The sequence below is a fragment of the Pleurodeles waltl genome, chromosome 3_1, assembly GCF_031143425.1.
Source record: "Pleurodeles waltl isolate 20211129_DDA chromosome 3_1, aPleWal1.hap1.20221129, whole genome shotgun sequence".
NCBI lineage: Eukaryota > Metazoa > Chordata > Amphibia > Caudata > Salamandridae > Pleurodeles > Pleurodeles waltl.
The window spans coordinates 80,474,353-80,495,699 of NC_090440.1; the positions used below are offsets into that span (position 1 = coordinate 80,474,353).

Genomic DNA, 21,347 nt, shown 5'->3' on the forward strand with positions numbered 1-21,347 from the left:
TGTGGGACTATCTTACACCTCCATGTTCCCCATTAGTAAGGCATGCAGAAGTGTACACTTTTGCCTGCTTATGTTTACATATGTTTATGCATTAAACCCAAACTTATTGGCTTTGTCAGTGCTTGTTACCTTTAGTGGCCAGAGTTCTTACAGTGTTTTACAGAGTCCACAGAGTGGGACAATATAGGCGCCTACCACCTTCACCAATATGCTCCATTGTTAGATTGAAGGACTGTAGTCAATAACACCTTTTTGCGATAAATTATGTTTTAAGGCTAAAGAACTGCATAACGTAAGTGGTTGTGAGTTTATGCTGTACCTTCTAAGAGCCTTAAAATTGTATTCCAATGATATGCAGATTGCAGCGCATTTAGCAATACAGCGTTGCAGTAAATTAAAATGAAAGTATGTTAGTTAGAGTTGAGTTTTGCTTTTATTTACTTTTACAGGTAAAGCATGAACTTTTTTGTGTTTCTTTTCTTTTTCCCCTGCCATACACCCAACGAGTGTTCACTGTCCCTTCCCCCTCCATAATCCTAGCCTATACTGTGATTTGGGCAGCCGTTGAGAACATGGTTTCCCATCAGTTTTGTGCATGCAGGTTTTCTCTTGCCATGACACCAGCACAGTGTATATACTGCTGGTTATTTTCTTCTGAGAGCCTTTATCTTGGATGGAAACCATCAGCAGTATACTTCTGGAGCTATTGTTTAGGTTTCATACTCTTTTGCTTTACCAATAAAACATTTAACCCTACTGTTTTGCTTGACAGTTCATTATTTCTGTGAATTGGCTTCTTTTGCATCTGATGTTAACTGAGACTTCCTTCTGTACCTTAGACTAATGTGTGACTCCATATTTAGTCCCTGAATGTAACTAAACATTGTGTCACCTGTTAAACATAGAGGAATCGTAAAGAGTTTTTTTGAATGTTCTAACAAGACCTGGTCTGAGTGGTTGTTGATCTTGATATGACAGTGACATAAAGGTTGCTGAAAGCTGACACACGCCTCTTTAAGGAATAAAGTTTGGAGCCACGTTTCTTCCCCTCCTGTGAATGCTTCCTGTCTTTGTTTGCTTGGATTGCATGAAGCAGTCTTCCTAATCAATGATCTAAATGTGTTTTGTCAGATCACAAAACAGATGCGAATGTACTACTTTCAACAGCAAAATTACATTTTAGCAACTACAAAAAGAATTTCTTCGCTTGCAGAGTCTAAACGTTTGTTACCAATGTGTGTGTTCCTTACTGATCCATAGAATTGACTCACAATGTAATGAATCGTTATGGGCTGATGAAGCGCTCTTATGCCAGATTCTAGCACATCTCCAATTTGTGACTTCCTTAAATTATGCAGCATTGTGGGCACAGCCAAAAGTAAAGAACCTGCTGAGCCCATTTCATTAACATATAATTAATTTGATCATCTCTGATGAAAAAGTGACATTTGGAGCTAATGATTTATTAAAGTCAAGATCTATAAGCTTAACTTTCTCTGAGATGCAATTTGCCATGCAATATGCTGTGCCTTGTCTGCACCTGAAGAATAATGAAAGTCCAATTTGACCTTAAGTCCTCTTTAACTTGCAGCTGATTAAGTAAAAATGTGTTTAACAGTTGCAAACACCTCATGCACGTTATAAATTAGCTTGATTTTGGGAAAATGATAAAGTTAGAAACACCCTGAACGTTGTTGTGAGTTCTGGCCTAGGGGTCATAGGAGTTATGTCTGTCTCTTAATCTGGTTTGTGTTTACTGTATCAATGGAATTGCTTTCCTGTGGCACAAAACTGATTGAGGATGACTGGTTCTTTCCTGGCTGCTCTGATCCAGCCATAGTCTCAGGGCAGCAGGATCTGGAGGAGGAACTGACTTCAGTTCAAGGAATGGGCCGGCTGCCGCAGTCACGGAGGAAGGGCATCCAGGCCACCAAGAAATCTCAGGTGGGTGTATGTGTGCAACCTTTCTTATATACATCTGATTTTTTTTTTATGCTAACTGTTTGCGGTAGATAATAACTTTTTATTCGTATACATGTCTCTTTTAATAGTTTCTTTAAAATGAACTTGAACTCAATTACTAGCTTGTTTCTTGAATAAATATGTAATGTTTTCATTATAGCTGTCACTTCTTTTAAAAATTAGATGAACATAGTGTGCATGGTTCTGTGGTTATTCGTTAGTCCTTTCCACCAATCCTCCACAGCCACCATCATGCCCCCCCAGACCCTGCTCTCTCTTTGCCATCTATGCTCATCCATGCTGTTCCCCTAAACATTGCATCATGTTTCTTGATTTCTAAACTACCTGTTACCTTTCTCAATGTTCCTGACATATGCCCGTCTAAATCGCTTTTAAGAACAACTCCTCCTTAGCCTTCCTCACTACCTTTTCTCCCCCAGAACTTCCATTCGTGTCTTATTATGTTTGTGGGTTTTGAAAAAGTAGTAGAAGGCTTCTCTAAAATGGCATCACACATACAGTAGAAAGTTAATGTTGAGTAGTATCTTCCAGTCTTAAATACGCTAAACACTGGTGTGTGTTTTAAGGCCAACTTTTGATGGACATTACTTTATTTATTCTTCATGGTTCTGTGGATAACATTGTCTAGATGTCTCTGCTGGATTAAAGTAACTTGAGCAAAATGGTTAGTTCCTGCGGAATAATACAAAACATCTGCTTTAACATGAATACATTGGTTCACAGTTGAGTTGAAATTAAGCTCTCACATTTACTGATGTAGGGCTGAAAAAACCTGTAAAAGCTCTTCATCATGCCTAAATAAATAATTCTAAGAATACCACACAGTATTAGTAGGACATTTGTCAATCATACAGTCCCAAACTCAATAGGAAGAGCCATCTGAAGACTGACAGATGTCTTGGAGTAGTATGTGAAAGACATGATCGAAGCAAATGGTTGAGGAAATCATCCAAGCAACTGATAGTGACGTATTCATGTGGTTTGTTATTTTATTAATGTAAGAAGAACTCATGGACTGCTGAAAGCTTCTAGATTTATTCATTTTAAAACTCTGCGCCTCTGTTGTTGTTGTCTTTCTACTAAAGTAACTACCATTGCGCTACCCAAGAAATGTGAAGAATGTTAGCTAGCCCGACGAAGACTGATGGCAGGACCATTGCTCTTCCAGTATAAGAGGCAATAGAGCTGGGTAGGGGTAAAAGGGTATACTGAAGCAGGGATTTCACTGTGATAGCAAGATATCTGGTAGTAGATGGATCTTTACCTGAGAGAGCCACCAGTCCAAGTCATGGTTTTAAACATGACCATAACATTGTTACTTCTGCAGAGAAGTCAGGCTGCTGCAGTCGACTACAATACAACCATATAAAACGATTACTTTGGGATGATGTAATACCACCTTTTATTCTGTTTTGGATCTTTCATAGATTCAGATACTTAAATCATTCCCGTCGTTGAAGTGGGATTCCCATGGTACCTTAGAAAAAGCAGCAAGTCAGAATAATCATAGACTATAATGCTGGTAAAGTTAAACATATAGCCTATTCATGTCCTTTTGAAAAAAGAACCAAACTTGGTCTATGACCAGTGAAATGCCAGCACCTTCTAGAACAGTGGTTCCTAACCTTTTACCTTCCGTGGACCCCCACTTTATCATTACTGGAACCCAAGAACCCCCAATGAATCATTATTGGAATCCGGAGACACCCACTGAGTCATTACTGAAAGCTGGGGACCTAATATCTTAATATTGTTTATTTTTCTAAGCAGTCCCCGTGAGGGACATGGAAGGCAAACTTTTAATCTGGTTACGAGCAAAATTTGGTACTTCAGGTGAGGAGAGCGACGACGCAAAGCCTCAAAAAAGGTCTACATCATCTGACCAGGGGTGGTCTGAGGAGAGTAAGAAACATCATACATCGCCTCTTTAAGACCCTTCTAAAGCCTTAACAAGGTCAGCCTTCTCCCAGCCATCCTCTCCACATCTCAAAAAGGAGACTCATCAACGTTCTCTTTCTTCAGAGCCGTCGACATCTAGGAAGGCACCACTTGAGTTTAAATCGACGACGACATTACAGTTGACAAGCTTATCGACCACAACAGCCACCGTTGCCACTGTCTTGTCGACGAGACCATCATCGACTTTGAAAGCTTCGACAACGGTTTTAAAAACACCAGGTTCTTCGGTGAGGGTGAGTGAGACAGTGGATTTGACTGCATTCAAAAAGAAACTTCCACCATTTGCAATTTTGGACACGTCCACAAAGTCTCCTGCAGCGTCACTTGTCTATGAAGTAATTGTAGGAGAGACCCTCTTCAGCAAGGTACCCCATCGACGAGACCATTCTCGTTGACACCTTCAATGACAATACCATCATTGACAACATCTCCGTCGACTGTGGCACTAGCATAAACCACCTCGAAGGATACGGTGCCACAAAGCACTATGGTTTCCACCTCTGCTGATTCTCCTGAACTTCATGCAACAGTCAGGATTTCTACACTTTCCAGGCCTACCTTGCACCCTGAAGATACATCCCCTTACAACGTATCAACATTATTACCTGGTCATCTTCTGGACTGCGAAGAATCTGAGGACTAAGGACCATTTGGTGATGCACATAGTCCCTCTCAATTACGCATCACATATCGGGACGATGACGAAGAATACGAACAGCAGGAATATGAGCCCTATTCACCATAGGCATTATTATGAACCAGTGCAACATAAGCAGTCGCACAATACAGTACAAATGCCTGCTTCCTCAATTCATAATTTGCTGGATAGGACTGCCACACATTTCCATTTACCGACATCAATCTCCCATTCGAAATGTTTTCTCCATGATTTCAAGGAGCAAGCAAGAAAATTGGTGAGAGCGATTCCCATAATTGATTACATCCAGAGCGAAGGCTTGAAAATAATGAAAAACCCTGCCACAGTCCAACCAGTGCTACCTAAACTGGACAAAAAATCTAAGGCTACAGACGATTCTCCAGCCCGCTTAATAGAACACCAAAACCAGACTCCGTCATTTCTCAAGCTGCCCAAAGGCATTCTAAAAATCCATCTGCTCTCATTTCAGCTTCCCCAGACAAAGAGGGCAGGCGTTTAGGTAATGTAGGGAAGAGATTTTCATCAATGTCAGGCATCACCATACGTGCTGCCAACACCTTGGCTATCTTAGGACGCTACGACTGACATGAGTGCTTTCATCGACCTCATTCCAAAAAGTCAACAACCTGACGCATGTCAACTATTACAAGAGGGTGAGCGCACATCTGCAGAGGTTATTGATGGTGCACTGAATATAGCTGCCACAGATTTTCGGCAGCTAGTGGGAGCAGCAGTCTTGCACCGCCAGGGTTGGCTAAAGGCAACCTCATTTGGACCTGAGATTCAATGAAGAATACTTGACATGGCCTACGATGGCGAAAGTCTGTTTGGTAAACATATAGATGATGCTTTGCTAGCCATCAAGACGGACACAGATACTGCCCGCTCTCTGGGTACGCTGCATTACAAGAGGCAACCCTTATGCAGAGTCAGAGGCAAAGTTTTTTTCTCCTCTTTTAGAAGTACTTACCACAGACAACACCAAGCACGATCCCAATACAGGGCTACCTTCCACCAATCTTACCATCCACCACCTACAGCGGGCTATGTCAAGCAAGGTGGCAGAAAGTAACAGCCCCCCCAAAGGTGGGAAGCGAACCGTAAACAATGATTTACGTTGGTACCGGCTACAGTTCCTTCCTCCCCACAAACAAACCAAGTGGGCACAAATATTTCAAATTACCAACATCATTGGGAACAGATAACATCGGACAAGTGGGTGTTGGATAAAGTGACTTTTGGTCATAAGCTAGAATTTGTGCAGAAACCACCAAACTACCCTCCAGTAAAAACGCATTCACCTCATCTTCATTTACTAAAGCCAGAAGTATCTCAAATGCTTCCAAGGGGTGTGATAGAAAAGGTTCCCATTAATCAGAGAGCCCTAGGTTTTTACTCTTGTTTCTTCCTACTAAGAAAAAAGTCAGAGGAATGGAGGCTGTTTCTAGATCTCCGACAATTAAACAAATTCCTGCGCAAACAATCCTTGCGGATGATAACCTTGTCACATATCCTCCATCTTCTCAACAGAGGAGATTACATGACATTGTTGGATCTCCAAGATGCCTATTTCCACATACCCATTCATCCCAGGCATTGAAAATTCCTTGCTTTACCGTAGCCGGTACCCATTATCCATTCAAGGTTTTCCCTTTCGGTTTGAAGTCAGCACCAAGGATTTTCATGAAATGTCTCGCACCAATGGCCGCTGCTCTGCGCAACAAAGGTTTTCAAATTTTCCTGTACTTAGACGACTGGTTACTAAGGGAACCAACTCCGCAACAGGCCTCTAATGCCACCCGTGCCTGCCTTGCTTTATTTATCATTCTCTGCCTGATAGTGAATCACCAGAAGTCATCCACCATCCCAACGCGCAAAATGGTCTCTTTGGGTGCAAAACTCAACACAGACTGCAACAAGGCTTATCTTTCAAAAGAAAGGCAACAGAAGCTCTCCAACTTGGCTCTCACGATTTCGAACAGAAAGTTAGTTTCCGTGAGAACATTCAAGTCTCTTTTAGGAATGAGTTCCTCTTCAATGAAAGATCCAATACTGGATAAGAAAACAAGTTACTTACCTTTAACTACAGTTATCCAATACTGGTATATTTCATAGATTCACATGCGACCTACCCTTCTTCCCTATGAGGCTCACCTTCCTTTTTTTCAGTGCAAATTCTTCACTCTAGTGCTTGAAAATCTAAGGGATGAAGCCTCTCTGGGGAGTGTTTTAGAGGGTGCTGGAATTTGATTGGTCAAAGACCAAGTTTGGTTCTTTTTTCAAAAGGACATGGATAGGCTGTTTGTTTAACTTCACTACCATTATAGCTGTAGGAAAGTGCCCTCTTTCTTGGCATGTTTACCCCCATTTTCCTGCTATCCAGGACCCCAGTGGTTATGCTCTCTCCCTTCTAAATTGGTAACTGTACCTTTTTCTTACCACAATTGGCATACTGCCCGCCCCCCCTCATGTAAGCCCCTAGCATATGGTACATAGGTACCCATGACATTGGGGTACCAGGGGATCCGTATGGACTACAGCAGTTATTCTGCCACCCATGGGGAGCCCATGCAAAGGGTTCTGCAGGCCTGCCATCGCAGTCTGTTGGACAAGGGTGCTTGCACCTGTTTTCACTACAGGCCACTACACCGGGTCACTAAGTCCACCTCTATGGTAGGCCCTCTCAGCCCAGAGGGCAGGGTTCAGATACCTGTGTGTGAGGGCACCCCTGCACTAGCAGAGGTGCCCCCACAAACTCCAGATCCATTTTCCTGGACTTTGTGAGTGCGGGGACGCCTTATGCGAGTGTACTGGACATAGGTCACTACCTATGTCCAGCTAAATAGTCGTAACTCAGAACCTGGGCATGTTTGGTATCAAACATGACGGAATCATACTCTAGTACTGTTGCAAGTATTGGAAGTATGATTCCCTGCACTCTGGGGGCTCCTTAGAGGACCCCCAGCATTGCCCACCACCAGTCTTCCAGGGTTTTCAAGGCAGCCCAAGCTGCTGCCACCCCTCAGACAGGTTTCTGCCCTCCTGCTACTTGATCTGATCAACCCCAGGAAGGCAGAACAAAAGATTTCCTTTGGGAGAGGGAGGTAACACCCTCTCCCTTTGGAAATAGGTGTGACTGGGCTTGGGAGGCATTGCCTCTTCTAGCCACTGGTATGCTTTGAAGGGCACATTTAGTGCCCTCCTTGCATAAGCCAGTCCACACTGATTCAGGGACCCCTAGTTTCTGTTCTGGCGCAAAATTGGACAATGGAAAGGCGAGTGACCACTTCCCTGTCCATCACTACCCCAGGGGTGGTGCTCAGAGCTCCTCCAGAGAGTGTCCCTGGGTTCTGTCATCTTGTTTCCAAGGTTGGCAGGGAACTCTGGGAGCATCTAAGTGGCTAGTCCAGGCAGGTGACGTTCAGAGCCCCCTCCTGATAGGTGCTTACATGGTTAGGTGACCATTCCCCCTTTCAGGGGTATTTAGGGTCTCTCTCTTGGGTGGGTCCTCAGATTTGACTTGCAGGACTCCAGCAGGATTCCTCTGCAACCTCCAGTTCGACTTCTGGCCACTGGAGCCGCGACTGGACCCGCGACTGGACCCTCCAGGAAGCGAAAACGCTGCAATCAACGAAGAAGACTCTTGTGCAACTTTGTTTCCATGGCTCTTGCCTGCTTTGCAACATTTACCCAGCTGTTCATCCTCATCAGACAGCAACTCTTCAGCCTGTTCAAGAAGAAAAAGAAGGAATCTCCCTTGGAGTGAACGAGTCACTCCCCTGCATCCGCAGGCAAGTGCTGCAACTGACGACCGACTGCGTGGATCTCCTGTCATCCTGAGGTGCATGGATTCTGCATCACGGGTGGTAGTCCTGAGTAGTTCTCTTGGTCCTCTCAGCCAACTTTGGTGGAGGTAAGCCTTTGCCTTACCACGCAGGACAGTACCCCCGTGCACCGCGTCTCTTGCAGCTGCCAAGAGTTGTCTGCATCTCCTTCAAAGGATCTTCAGGCCATGTGTAGCTCCAGTCCCCATCACTACTTCCTGCGACGCTAGGCCCTCTGCATGGTTCTCCTGTAGCGTGGGATCTCTTTCTGTAATGCTGCATGGGCTCCTTCTGCGACTTTTGTGTCCCCGTCCTGTGGGACTCTCTGCGATGTTGAGGGCCTCCTGTGACTCCCCCTCCTGGGCCTTGCTGGTCCCTGGCAGCACCACTTTTCCACTAACCCCGAGTTTGGCTTTGCCAAGGCTTGGTGGTGGAATTCCTGCACTGACACCCATCGGCAATCTTCACTCCAGCGTGGGATAGCTTCTGCATCCACCAGGAACTCTTCTCCACCCCAGAGCTGCAGTGCTGATCTGTTCTTCCTCACCGTCCACCAACTCCTGCAAGTCCAGCTGGGTGGGTAGAGCTCCTAACTCCTCCCGGACTCCACTGTGACTTTTGGACTTGATCTCCTCTCTCCACAGGTCCTCTTCTCCAGGAATCCGCCTCTGGTTTCTTGCAATCTTGTCTGGTTGTCTTCTTTTCTTCTTTTTCTCCCTTTTGGGTGTTTGTAGAAAATCCAGTGATTTACTCCTGCTTTCCTGGTCGCTGCAGGGTGGGGGGGTGTTACTGTGTTACTTACCTTTGTGGTTTTCTAGTACTCCCAGCTCCCCTCTGTACATTCCACTTACCTAGGTGGGGGTCCTGCGTTCACATTCCATTTTTTTAGTATATGGTTTGGGCCCCCCCCCCCAGGGTCACGATTAGTTACTGCTATTTGCACTGTTCTCTAACATTTTCTATGACTGTTTCTGATTGCTAGTGTATATGTGTCCTATTGGAGGGTTGCCCTTCTAGTATTTTGTTGTATTGTGTTCCAAAAATAAACAACCTTTATTTTTGTACAACTGAGTGTTTTCTTTCATGTGTGTAAGTGCTGTGTGACTACAGTGGTATTGCATGAGCTTTGCATGTCTCCTAAATACGCCTTGGCTGCTCATCCACAGCTTCCTCTAGAGAGCCTGCCTTCTAGACACTGCCTACACTTCACTAAGAGGGGACACCTGACCTGGTATAAGGTGTAAATACCTTGGGTATACACCACACCCTAGGCCAGCTTCCTACAATAGCCTATGATTATTCTGACTTACTGCTTTTTCTAAGGTACCGTGGCACTCCTTCTTTGAAGACGGGGATGATTCAAGCATGTGAATCTATGAAAGATACCAATAACTGTAGTTATAGTTTCTTCTGAATGTCAGGAGCTTTGAACTGGAGGACTTCTGTTTTTGCATGCTTTTGTCAAGATCATATCTGTTTAGAAGTAATAATCAAAAATGTATAATTTCTGATTTTATTCAGATGCATTGTAAGTTTTGCTGCCTAATTTGTTCAGTTCTCTTATCTTTTTATTTAAGTTCTGCTTATCTCATTGACAGGGCAACTATGGCCATGATGGTCAACGGTATGAAGACCCAAACAGCACTTTGGACAGTGTTGATTCGGCTGAAGGGGAGAACATGGGAGGTTGGTGGCCAGAGTACAGTGCTCCTAATTCAGGTGTGAACTCCACTAGACAGTTTCTGAAAGCATGCACAAGTATCTGTATTGTAAAATACTTTTCGATGTCCAAATTTATTTTCTTCAACTAACAAACCATTTTTGTGGTGTATTTTAATTTGTGTTGAAATTTCTTTTGGCCATAATTTTTTTTTTACTTTCAAAGCATGTGCGTGCTGGATGAACTGCCTAGTTTTGGTTCAAACATTATCCATCTTGTCACCTTGGACTTTCCCCATAAGTGTGTCATGTTCTCCTGTATGGTAAGATAATTCTCTTTAAAAAATGGTATAGTCGTGACTGACTTTGCACAGTGATCCATACACAGTTTACCATTTATGTTGCAATTTTTTTTTTAAATACTAACTTTTTATATGTTTAGTGTGAGTGAAAGATGCTGGTTGTACATATGGGGAATAATAATGCAATTAATGCGAAGTACTTTAGAGCAGTTGAAGAAAGTTATATTTGTCCAGTAGCTATTCCTTTACTAAGTAACACTTTTAATATTTTAATGCCCTCTATATTCGGACAGAAAATCTAAATGTTCCCTCCTCCGACTCCAACAGTCCTATTATATCCTGCAAGTATTCCAGTATATTTCTGAATGCTTTTCTGAGCTAGTCACCGTTTCCACCCATAGTTTCGGTACAGTGGGTGTATAACATTAAAATGGTTTCATTCTTAGTATTTTTGCCACAAAGAGGTCATTTCATAGTTTCATTACTTAAATAAGGAAAGGAATGTGCAATATAATTGCCTTTACTATCTTGACCTCAACATCTTTTATTTATTTCATTTTTTGTTTGCATTGAACTAGGCTTTAGGACGTCTGTGTATGCCCACGTGGTAAAAGACCACAATTATCTAATCATGTCGAAGTGAAATCCCCAAAACATATTTTTAAGATTATATTGCAAGTTTGTAAAAAGCAGTACATTAAAAATGGGACACTTATACCGTTTGACAATCAATGAAAGCATATTATGTGAATACACTTGACAGATACAGAAACATTTAGAGACAATGAAAGAGTCTCAAATACTAAGGAAAAAAGAATGATTCTGGACTCCAGCCAATTTAGGCTTTTAAGTGTTAATTGGAAGCACTCAAGCATTTATATGTCAGATAAGGGGGATAACATTCCATTCAGTGTGATGACAACACAAAGGCCTATCAAACAGGGAATTGTGTTTTTGTGCCCTGTTAAAATGACTCAACTGGCACCAGAATTGACAGTGTTTCCCAGTTAAGGAGAGGAAGGCTGATTTTACATATTCTTGTGGCAAGATTGTAAACTTCTGCATTTTTTTCAAAATTCCTGTGGGCATGTACTCCACTGCCCTTACATTTTTGTCCCACTTAACATTTCTGAGCTAACTTGCCTTTCATTGTTTTGCGGGTTAAACCCCAGAAACAAAAGATTGTATGTACAGAAATTGATCTCTTGTTTTGATTTTACTTTGGGTCTGAATAATGTTTTGCAATATTCTTAACTGAAAAATCAATAATATTGTGTTAATCACATATTCTGCTGTGAGCAGCTCTTTATTGATCATGGTAAAAAGTCTTTGCTGGTGGTTTCATGAGTTAAACCGCTTTGAGCTGCTTTTTAATTTTTATCATGTCACACAGTTCCTCTTGATAAAGAGTTCTTAGAAACTAGTGGCTGTTTCAAAGTTGTACGCACAATCAGCAGAGCAGTTGATAGTATGAGAAGACAGGGCTGTCAGAATAATATGAGTTTTGTGAGCTGATGCAGTCAATACAGTTAGAATTTTCTGTTTGTAAACGGTTTGGTGAGTCTAATTAAAACACTTTCCTTTCTTATTGAGAAGGATTGCAAACAGTTGTGGAAGAACTTGAACTAGAGAGGAACCAACTGCAAGAGCAAATTATGGCTCTAGAGGAACGGTGCCATGATCTGGAGGATAGACTGCAGCTCCAAGTACGAATCGAAACGTTGCAGGTAACATACCAAAATATTGTTTCAAACTGTACTTCGTTTCATTTTTCTAGGGTTATAACTTGCTGTGTATTTGTCTAGTGGATTTTGCAGTGGTAAAGAGCAAATATTTCTATGACAATTTTAACTCTGATATTCTATAGCCCCATTAGTCAAGTTTAAATTTTTCTAATCATAAATTATTGGTAATCAAACAAAATCAAAATCACAAAATGTGTCTCTATTGCCCACACTATAATTACAAAATTACATGCAATGGTAAATCATTTGACTATCTCAAGTTGAAATCTGTGGATTTTGCATTGATTATTTATAGTTGGAGTCATTCTAAGCATCAGTGCAGTTGTCACCTGAACAAGTTTAAAAAAGTACACCTGCAGTTTCCTAGCCTGAGTCTAAAACATTATGAATTTACTACACAGACATGATTCAAAGTTGTGTTTGCAGGTCAGTAACATTTTCCATACAACCCTTTTCCTTTGTCAGCTAAGACCATTTTAACCTTGAGCCTTAAAGCACAAGACTTGTCCCTTGGAAATATTCGGTTCTTCCACACAGTAGGAGGCATCACATTACACATTTCATCTAATAGGAAGTTCTCGGGATAAATGAGAATTTTCAAAAGAGAACTAGATGCTCTATTGTACTGGCTAGAAATGTTGTCAGAGCTCTGGTGGGGAGGTGTATATATATATATATATATGCATGGTAGACTTCAGCAGCTCTGAAAAACTAAAGAGCCACAAATGCACTTGTAAAGCAGTATGACAGAATGTGTTAATGTTGTTTAGATGAAAACGCACTGGGATCATTCTCTTGTGGTGTTGTAGAGTACTGTGGAGAAATAAGAGGTCCAAAAATGTATTTAACGGACTAGGAGGCACTCCTTATGACATGTAAACATAATAATATTAGCAAAGTGCATGCCACTTAGTATTAAAAAAAGAAAAGGTGAGTTTTGCTCACGTCTGTTTTCCTAATGCAGCAGACATAAAGTCACATATCTCCAAAAGGACATGTGTTTTGTCAACTCTGGATGAGGTGCTGGAAAAATACAAAGCAGACCCCTTGGTGGCAAAGTCCCACTTAATGATTTTTGTCAAGCCTGCAGAATAATTATTTTCTATCTCACCTGCCTCTGTTTTTGCTGAAGAAGCTCATGCTGACTGTGCTGTTTTAAAACCTTATTGCGTTATCACTGTAGACTCTAATCCCAATGTCAAAGTCTTACCGTTCGGCATAACAACAGCCCCAAGAGTATTCACAAAATGCCTTGCGGTAGTAGCTGCTCACATCAGGAGGCAGCACATGCACGTATTCCCTTACTTAGATGATTGGTTAATAAAAACCAGCACTCAGCAACACTGTCTTCTACACACAAAATACGTTATAGAAACCCTTCACAAACTAGGGTTCTCTATAAACTACCAAAAATCACATCTACAACCGTGTCAAATACAACAGTACTTAGGAGCAACAATCAACACACAAAAAGGGATTGCCACTCCAAGTCCACAAAGGGTACAAGCCTTCCAAAATGTAATACTAAACATGCACCCAAACCAACACTATCAAGTGAGGTTTGTGATGAAACTACTAGGCATGATGTCTTCATGCATAGCCATTGTCCCAAACGCAAGACTACACATGCGTCCCTTAGAACAATGTCTAGCAACACAATGGACACACGCACAGGGTCAACTTCAAGATCTAGTGTTGATAGACTGCCAAACACACTCCTCACTTCAATGGTGGAATCCTATAAATTTAAACCAAGGGCGGCCTTTCCAAGACCCAGTGCCTCAATACGTGATCACGACAGATGTTTCCATGATAGGGTGGGGAGCACACCTCAACCAGCACAGTATACAGGGACCATGGGACGTTCAACAAAGGCAACTGCATATAAATCATCTAGAGCTGTTAGCAGTGTTTCTAGCATTGAAAGCATTTCAACCACTAATAGCAAACAGACAACATGACAACAATGTATTACCTAAACAAACAGGGAGGGACACACTCATCACAACTGTGTCTCTTAGCACAAAAGATTTGGCATTGGGCGATTCACAATCACATTCGCCTAATATCACAGTACATCCCAGGGATTCAAAACCAGATAGCCGACAATCTCAGTCGAGAGCACCAACAAACACACGAATGGGAAATTCATCCCCAGATACTACAAACGTATTTTCAACACTGGGGAATACCAGAAATAGACCTATTCGCAACAAAAGAAAACGCAAAATGCCAAAACTTTGCGTCCAGGTATCCACACCGTCAGTCCAAGGGCAAAGCGTTATGGATGAGTTGGTCAGGGATATTTGCCTACGCTTTTCCCTCTCTCCCACTCCTTCCTTATCTTGTAAACAAATTGAGTCAAAACAGACTCAAACTAATATTAATAGCACCAACCTTGGCTCGCCAACCATGGTACACCACACTACTAGACCTGTCAGTAGTACCTCATATCAAACTACCAAACAGACCAGATCTGTTAACTCAACACAAGCAACGGATTAGACATCCAAATCCAGCATCGCTCAATCTAGCAATCTGGCTCCTGAAGTCCTAGAGTTTGGACATTTAGACCTTACACAAGAATGTATGGAGGTCATTAAGCAAGCTAGGAAACCTACTACAAGACATGGTTACGCAAACAAATGGAAAAGATTTGTTTATTACTGCCATAATAATCAAATTCAACCACTACATGCTTCTGCAAAAAACATTGTAAGCTATTTATTACACTTATAAAAATCAAATCTAGTGTTTTCTTCTATTAAAATACATCTCACAGCAATATCTACCTATCTGCAGATTACACATTCAACATCACTCTTTAGAATCCCAGTCATTAAAGTATTTATGGAGGGTTTAAAAAGAATCATACCCCCAAGAACACCACCAGTTCCCTCGTGGAACCTCAATATTGTATTAACCCGAACCACTCATGGGTCCACCATTTGAACCCATGCACTCTTGTGACATGCAATACTTAACCTGGAAAGTAGCCTTCCTAATAGCTATCACATCTCTTAGAAGAGTAAGTGAAATACTAGCATTCACTATACAAGAACCCTTTATACAAATACATAAACATAAAGTGGTTCTCCGTACAAATCCAAAGTTCTTACCAAAAGTTATATCACCGTTCCACCTAAACCAAACAGTGGAACTCCCGGTCTTTTTTCCACAACCAGACTCAGCGGCCGAAAGAGCCTTACATACATTAGACATCAAAAGAGCACTAATGTATTACATTGATAGAACTAAACAATTTCGCAAGACAAAACAATTGTTTGTAGCCTTCCAAACACTTCATGCAGGAAATCCAGTATCCAAACAAGGCATTGCCAGATGGATAGTGAAATGTATTCAGACCTGCTAAATTAAAGCAAAAAGAGATTTGCCTGTTACGCCAAAGGCGCACTCCACTAGGAAGAAAGGCGCCACAATGTCCTTTCTAGGAAATATACCTATGATAGAAATCTGTAAGGCAGCGACATGGTCTACGCCTCATACATTCACAAAACTTTCCTGTGTAGATGTGTTAACAACACAACAAGCCACAGTAGGACAGACTGTATTACGAACATTATTTCAAACAACTTCAACTCCTACAGGCTAAGCCACCGCTTTTGGGGAGATAACCGCTTACTAGTTTATGCACAGCATGTGTATCTGCAGCTACACATGCCATTGAATGGAAAATGTCACTTACCCAGTGTACATCTGTTCGTGGCATGAGATGCTGCAGATTCACATGCGCCCTCCCGCCTCCCCGGGAGCCTGTAGCCGTTGTAAGTTCATGAACCTTGTACACTTGTACATTTGTAAATATATATTTTTTTTTATACACATTATGTACATACATACTCACTCCATTGCATGGGCATTTTTACTATATACACAACTCCTACCTCACCCTCTGCGGGGAAAACAATCTAGGATGGAGTCGACGCCCATGCGCAATGGAGCCGAAAGGGAGGAGTCCCTCGGTCTCGTGACTCGAAAAGACTTCTTTGAAGAAAAACAACTTGTAACACTCCGAGCCCAACACTAGATGGCAGGATAATGCACAGCATGTGAATCTGCAGCGTCCCATGCCACGAACAGATGTACACTGGGTAAGTGACATTTTCCATATGTATATATATATTTATAAAATAAAATATGGGTTATGTATCTAAAATTCTGATTTAATATTGATTGCCATTGGAAGACATCTTGTTGTAAATGCACTTGAGAATCTTGTAACAACAACTTTCAATGCAGGTTACATATGGTGTAGACGAAGAATGTCAAGCAGTGAGGTTTAAACAGGTGTGTTTATCTCCAGAGTGCCGTTAGCAGAGGTGAACCCATTTGCAGTGTTGTTCCTCATTCGCAATGTTTGGGATTTGGTTGCACATGTCTGATGGTGTGTTATTTCTTATAGCTATTATTTGTTTTTTAACTCACATAGTGAAGTGAATCTGCTGTACAGTAACACACTATGCAGTTTTATACAGATTGTACAAACCACTTTACAGATTTCTTCAGCAAAATGTGTTTTCTAGTCCTAAGTCTAGTTTGCTATTAAGGGGGGGGCGGGGAATCGGACTTGTAAAGTCATAGTCACGTTTGCAAAACTATTCGGTTTCTTAAACTGACTGGCCATTTCTAGTCCCTATTGTAGTATACCAATTTTGCACTGTGAATCTGTTAAGTAGTTTGTGTAAATATGGGAGTATCAATTCATTTTGTCTTTTCATGTGGGAAGTGAGATGTCTGCTTGAGGCAATGTTGTCAAATGCAAAATTTGAGCCACTGTTTTATTTTCTTAATTTGTATTAACCATGTTATACATGTTACACTGTTTCCCATCTGGTTGGGAATTGCACATGCCCCACAGGCAGGAAAGAACGCTGTTGCTTTAAATTATTTGTTTTTAGCTTTTATGGCACAGGCATCCCTGAATGGTTTGAGTCACACCAATACTGGTTTGTCAACCGCCATCCCCACCTATGTCATGTTTTTTCTGATGACCTGAAGTGGCATAGAGAGCCCATTCTTCAATTAATTACTATAACAATAATGGGGAAAAGTGAGTAAATATGAATACCAGATCCAATACTGGATACTTTGGTAGCAAACTACCACATTCTGTCTTTCTTTACTTTGGTCATCGAGGGTGGAGCCTAACGAGAGGAACCTCCTCCTTTCTGATTCTTAGGGTTTTTAATATGTGAGACTTTTCCTTCGTTCCCTCAAACAGCTTTTGCACTTGAACCAGGGAGCTAAAAACTCCAACTCCTAAATGTTTGCATAGTGGTTACTTAGGCTCACTGCTTACTTTGAACCAGTTTTCCAGACCTTTAAATCTTACTCCTTATTTTCCTCCAACACCTACTTTAACAGGCTTGCAGTGTTTAATATATTTTTAGTAGAGCGTGAGCACATGGTATTCATTGCCTCCTTGACCCCGCTTCAGTCTATCTCGACCTAGGACTGATTTACTTCACCAATTACTTTTTGATAAGAGGAGATTCCATTAAGTTCCTGTGCCTGAATTTCTTGCCAGAAATATCAGAAAAACAGTAAATAGCTCCTATAATGTCTCACCGGTTCCCATATGACTGTACTCCTTCATATTATGGACTAGATTGCTACCGAGGCCATTCAAAAGAAAGCCTTTACCAGAACCTTATTCTTTAGCACCCACAGACGAGTCATGTCATCTTACTGCTCTTTGATATTCCAGCCAGTAATGATTGTGGCTATGGAGGCCTTGGAAACCTTATTCATTCTAAGGTTGCCATATTTGTTTTATTGCAAATTAATTCCATCCATCAATACATGTCATACAGTTAATAAAGCAGACCAAGATAATATGAGCTCAACAAACACTGCCCTTTAACACTGGCAAATTAAGTGATAATACCAGTGCAATATGATGGCCCAGTGTTATACTTGATATTATGAATTCACATATATACATCATGGAGTAATTAAAAACATGGCGAAATACAGTTACCATAGAACGCTGGGTCACTTCACTACACCACTTCGCTAGGCTAATAGTAATTCTAATGTGTATTAGTCAGAGTATGAGGATTAATCAGGGTATTAAAACATAGCACCACTCTCTGCAATGACTGTTGACTTTCCCTTGTATAAGTGGACTTCACCCTCGGCGTCTATGCACTTGGATCACAAGAACCTCCAGCCATACTTCCTGACAAGGGAGAATGGTGATAAGAAAATAACAAAAACAAAAATCTACAGCTTTCTTTGTCAGTAAGACTTCAAAAAATCAAAAGCTAGGAGCTAGCCCTTTCTATACGTGATATAGGTTTATCAGAGATGCCAGAAATTAAAAGGTATTGTCTACTTATTAAAAAGCTTACAGGATGCTCCTAGGAAACATCTGTTGACAATACAACAGGATTGCCAGACAAATAATTGGCAGCTGCTAGTACCCTGTAATAAATCTCCTAGCATGAGTGACCTCCTGAGTTAGCAGTAATACAAATTCCAGACTAAAGAATGGGTTAGGCCTACGCCTGTTGCAGGTAGGTAAAATAGGATTGGGGTATCATTTCATTATGAGGTTTGGATATGTTTCACCACTTTCTGGATCTGCATTAATGTTTCATTGGTCTGAATGATTTGATGTCATATATTCAGCACAAACACGGACCTCCTACTTCAATATGTTCATTGGGACAGAGCAGAATTACAAATGGGACTAAGAACCCAATCTACCTTCTTCACTCAATGTTCTGGAAACTTCTCTCATAAATAAACATCCACTGCTCAAAGGATATAATTTTTCCTTACGTAATACCCTTTATTGTTTAATACAATAAAATATATATTCATTCTCTTTGATATTCAATTTGATTCATAGGTACAACCCTACTATTGTCAACACAGGTTACAGTAGAAATATGATTACAATACTTTCTTCTAATCCATACCCATGCACACTACATACATTACTTTCTTCCCATCCATACATCCAATAAATGAACACACCCTTTTTCCAGTATTGGCTCTTTCATAGATTCACATGCTTGAATCATTCCAAGTCATCGAAGTGGGAGTCCCATGGTACGTTAGAAAAGCAGTATGTAAGAATCACATAGGCTATAATGGAAGCAGCCATCAATTGAAAACGTATCTATATCCTTCTGAAAAAAGAACCAAACTTGACCTATGACCAATCAGGCGGCAGCACCCTCTAGAATATTCCCAAGAAAGGCTCTCGCCCTCAGATTTTCTACCGCGTGTCGTGTGAAGGGAGTCTCTCTTAACTCTGCTCAGTGTTTTTCTGTGGAAACCTTTTTCTTCAGCCTAGAGATTTCAGTGCATTCTTAAAAAATTGCCTTTTTTGCCCCCATGTAGATCCTGTGGTAAGAAAAGGCTTCATATTGATGACCCTCATAAAGACTGCCTGTATCCTAAACATCAAGTAAAGGACTGTAAGATCTGTCACACTTTCTCATCCAAGACTCTGAAGGACAGAGAAGGAAGACTTCTTTTCTGGCTACAGGCGACGTCCAGTTCCTCAGGTGAGCACAGTGACAATGCTTCAAGACCCCACGAAAGGTCAAGAACTGCTGACCAAGGGCGTTCTGAGGAGAGCAGAAAGGCTGCCAAGACTCACCATAAAGACCCTTCAAAGGAGAAATCACATTTATTCTCCACTGGGTCAGCCACCTCACAGCCATCCACTCCATACTCTAAGAAAAAAGAGACTCATCATTGTTCTCCTTTGTGTGAGCCGTCAACGTCAAGAAAACCAAAAGTCCAGTCGACGACAACACCTCCGACTGAAGGAGGATGGCCCAGTGTGTGGTGGACACTGTGTTGGTGAAAGCTGTGGTGAGCAGCCAAGACTTGACCAAGAAGAGTGTGAAGCACTTTCAGTACCACAGTAGCCACACAGTAACTTATCTTACATGAAAGGAACCACATAGTGTTGCAAAAATAAAGGAGCTTTATCACAGGAACACCAAACCCCCTCCTGGAGAAATGTACACACAAAATATACACAGGTAATTATTGGGAAATAGCATAAAACAACAAGGGCCCTATAGGGGGGCCAAACCATATACTAAAAAAGGGGAATACGAGAATATTGGACTAGAGGATATGGAGTAGTTAACAAAAGGCTGGGTGAGAGTGGAACCCCAAGAGGTAAGTATCTAGAAGATCCCCAGTGACTAGAAGAGGTAAATTACCTGGTTGTCCCGTAGGCTAAGAAGGGGACTGGTAAATGGAATATTGCAAAAGCAGGACCAGGCCGGTGAAACCCAACTTTGGATTCTGGATGAAGAAGACCTGCAAAAGAAGGGGACAGAGTCCAGGCCATGCAGGAGTGTCCAGGCAGGGCAGGAGGCAATGCTCACCCTTCTGAATGAAGTCGACGGAGATGAATGAAGTCCAGCTGCGGGGTCCAGGAGCTGCAGAGGAGTCCCTGAAGTCACCTACAAGCTTTCCTCGATGGTCACCGGATTACAGACGGGTCAGTGGTCAGGAGGACCACCAACAAGCACAGGCAGATGCAACCGGAGCTGTTGAAGATTTGCAGAGCTGAAGAGGGCCAGCAAGGTCCTGGGGAGTCCGGCTGACCTTAAGGAGAGCCATTAGAAGCAGTCTGTGCCCCCACGAGCAACCCACTAGCAGCAGCCCCAGTCAGCATACCTTGAAAGGAGTCCTACAACACTGGAGCTCCAGAAAGGAGACTGTCCTTGCAGAGGTAGAGTGCTGAGGGCCGGGACTACTTGGAGCCTGAAGATCCCTTGGAGCAGAAGTCAACAAGCCTTGGTTGCTGCAACAGTCACTGTGCACAGGGGTTCTGTTACTGAAGGAAGAGGCAAGAACTTACCCTCTCCCAAGTTGGACAGAAGGCAGAGAGGACCCAGAGGGACCCCTCAGAGCCACCATCTGTGTTGGATAACCTTTCACAGGTCAAGAGGACAGCAAGTCCCGGCAACCGGATGCCGTTGCCTTGGGTTCCTCCGGATGCAGGGGAGTGACTCCTTCACTCCAAAGGAGATTTTTTTTTTTTTTACTTCCTAAGGCAGCTGAAGTCTTGCCGACCCCCGAGGATGCACAGCTGTGGAAATGTTGAAGATTGCTGACAGGAGCTCCAGAAACAATGTTGCAAGGAGAAGTCACCTCGATTGTTGTAGTCTGGTTCGGTTCCTGTGCAGTCCAGCAGCAGTTCCTGTGGCCAGTGGCA

The 21,347-nt window shown here is 42.1% G+C and overlaps 1 protein-coding gene across 4 annotated transcripts in view; it reads left to right on the forward strand.

Moving 5' to 3' along the window:
- Positions 1-21,347, forward strand: part of LOC138283788 (golgin subfamily B member 1-like) — a 409,771-nt gene that overhangs the window by 167,445 nt on the left and 220,979 nt on the right. The window contains exons 15-18 of one of the 4 annotated variants that reach the window (XM_069221869.1): positions 1,835-1,944; positions 10,023-10,143; positions 11,982-12,112; positions 16,391-16,438. In XM_069221869.1, coding sequence (XP_069077970.1) covers positions 1,835-1,944; positions 10,023-10,143; positions 11,982-12,112; positions 16,391-16,438 — 410 coding nt within the window. The remainder of the gene's footprint in view (positions 1-1,834; positions 1,945-10,022; positions 10,144-11,981; positions 12,113-16,390; positions 16,439-21,347) is intronic. The other 3 variants (XM_069221870.1, XM_069221871.1, XM_069221872.1) reach the window with 3 other exon arrangements.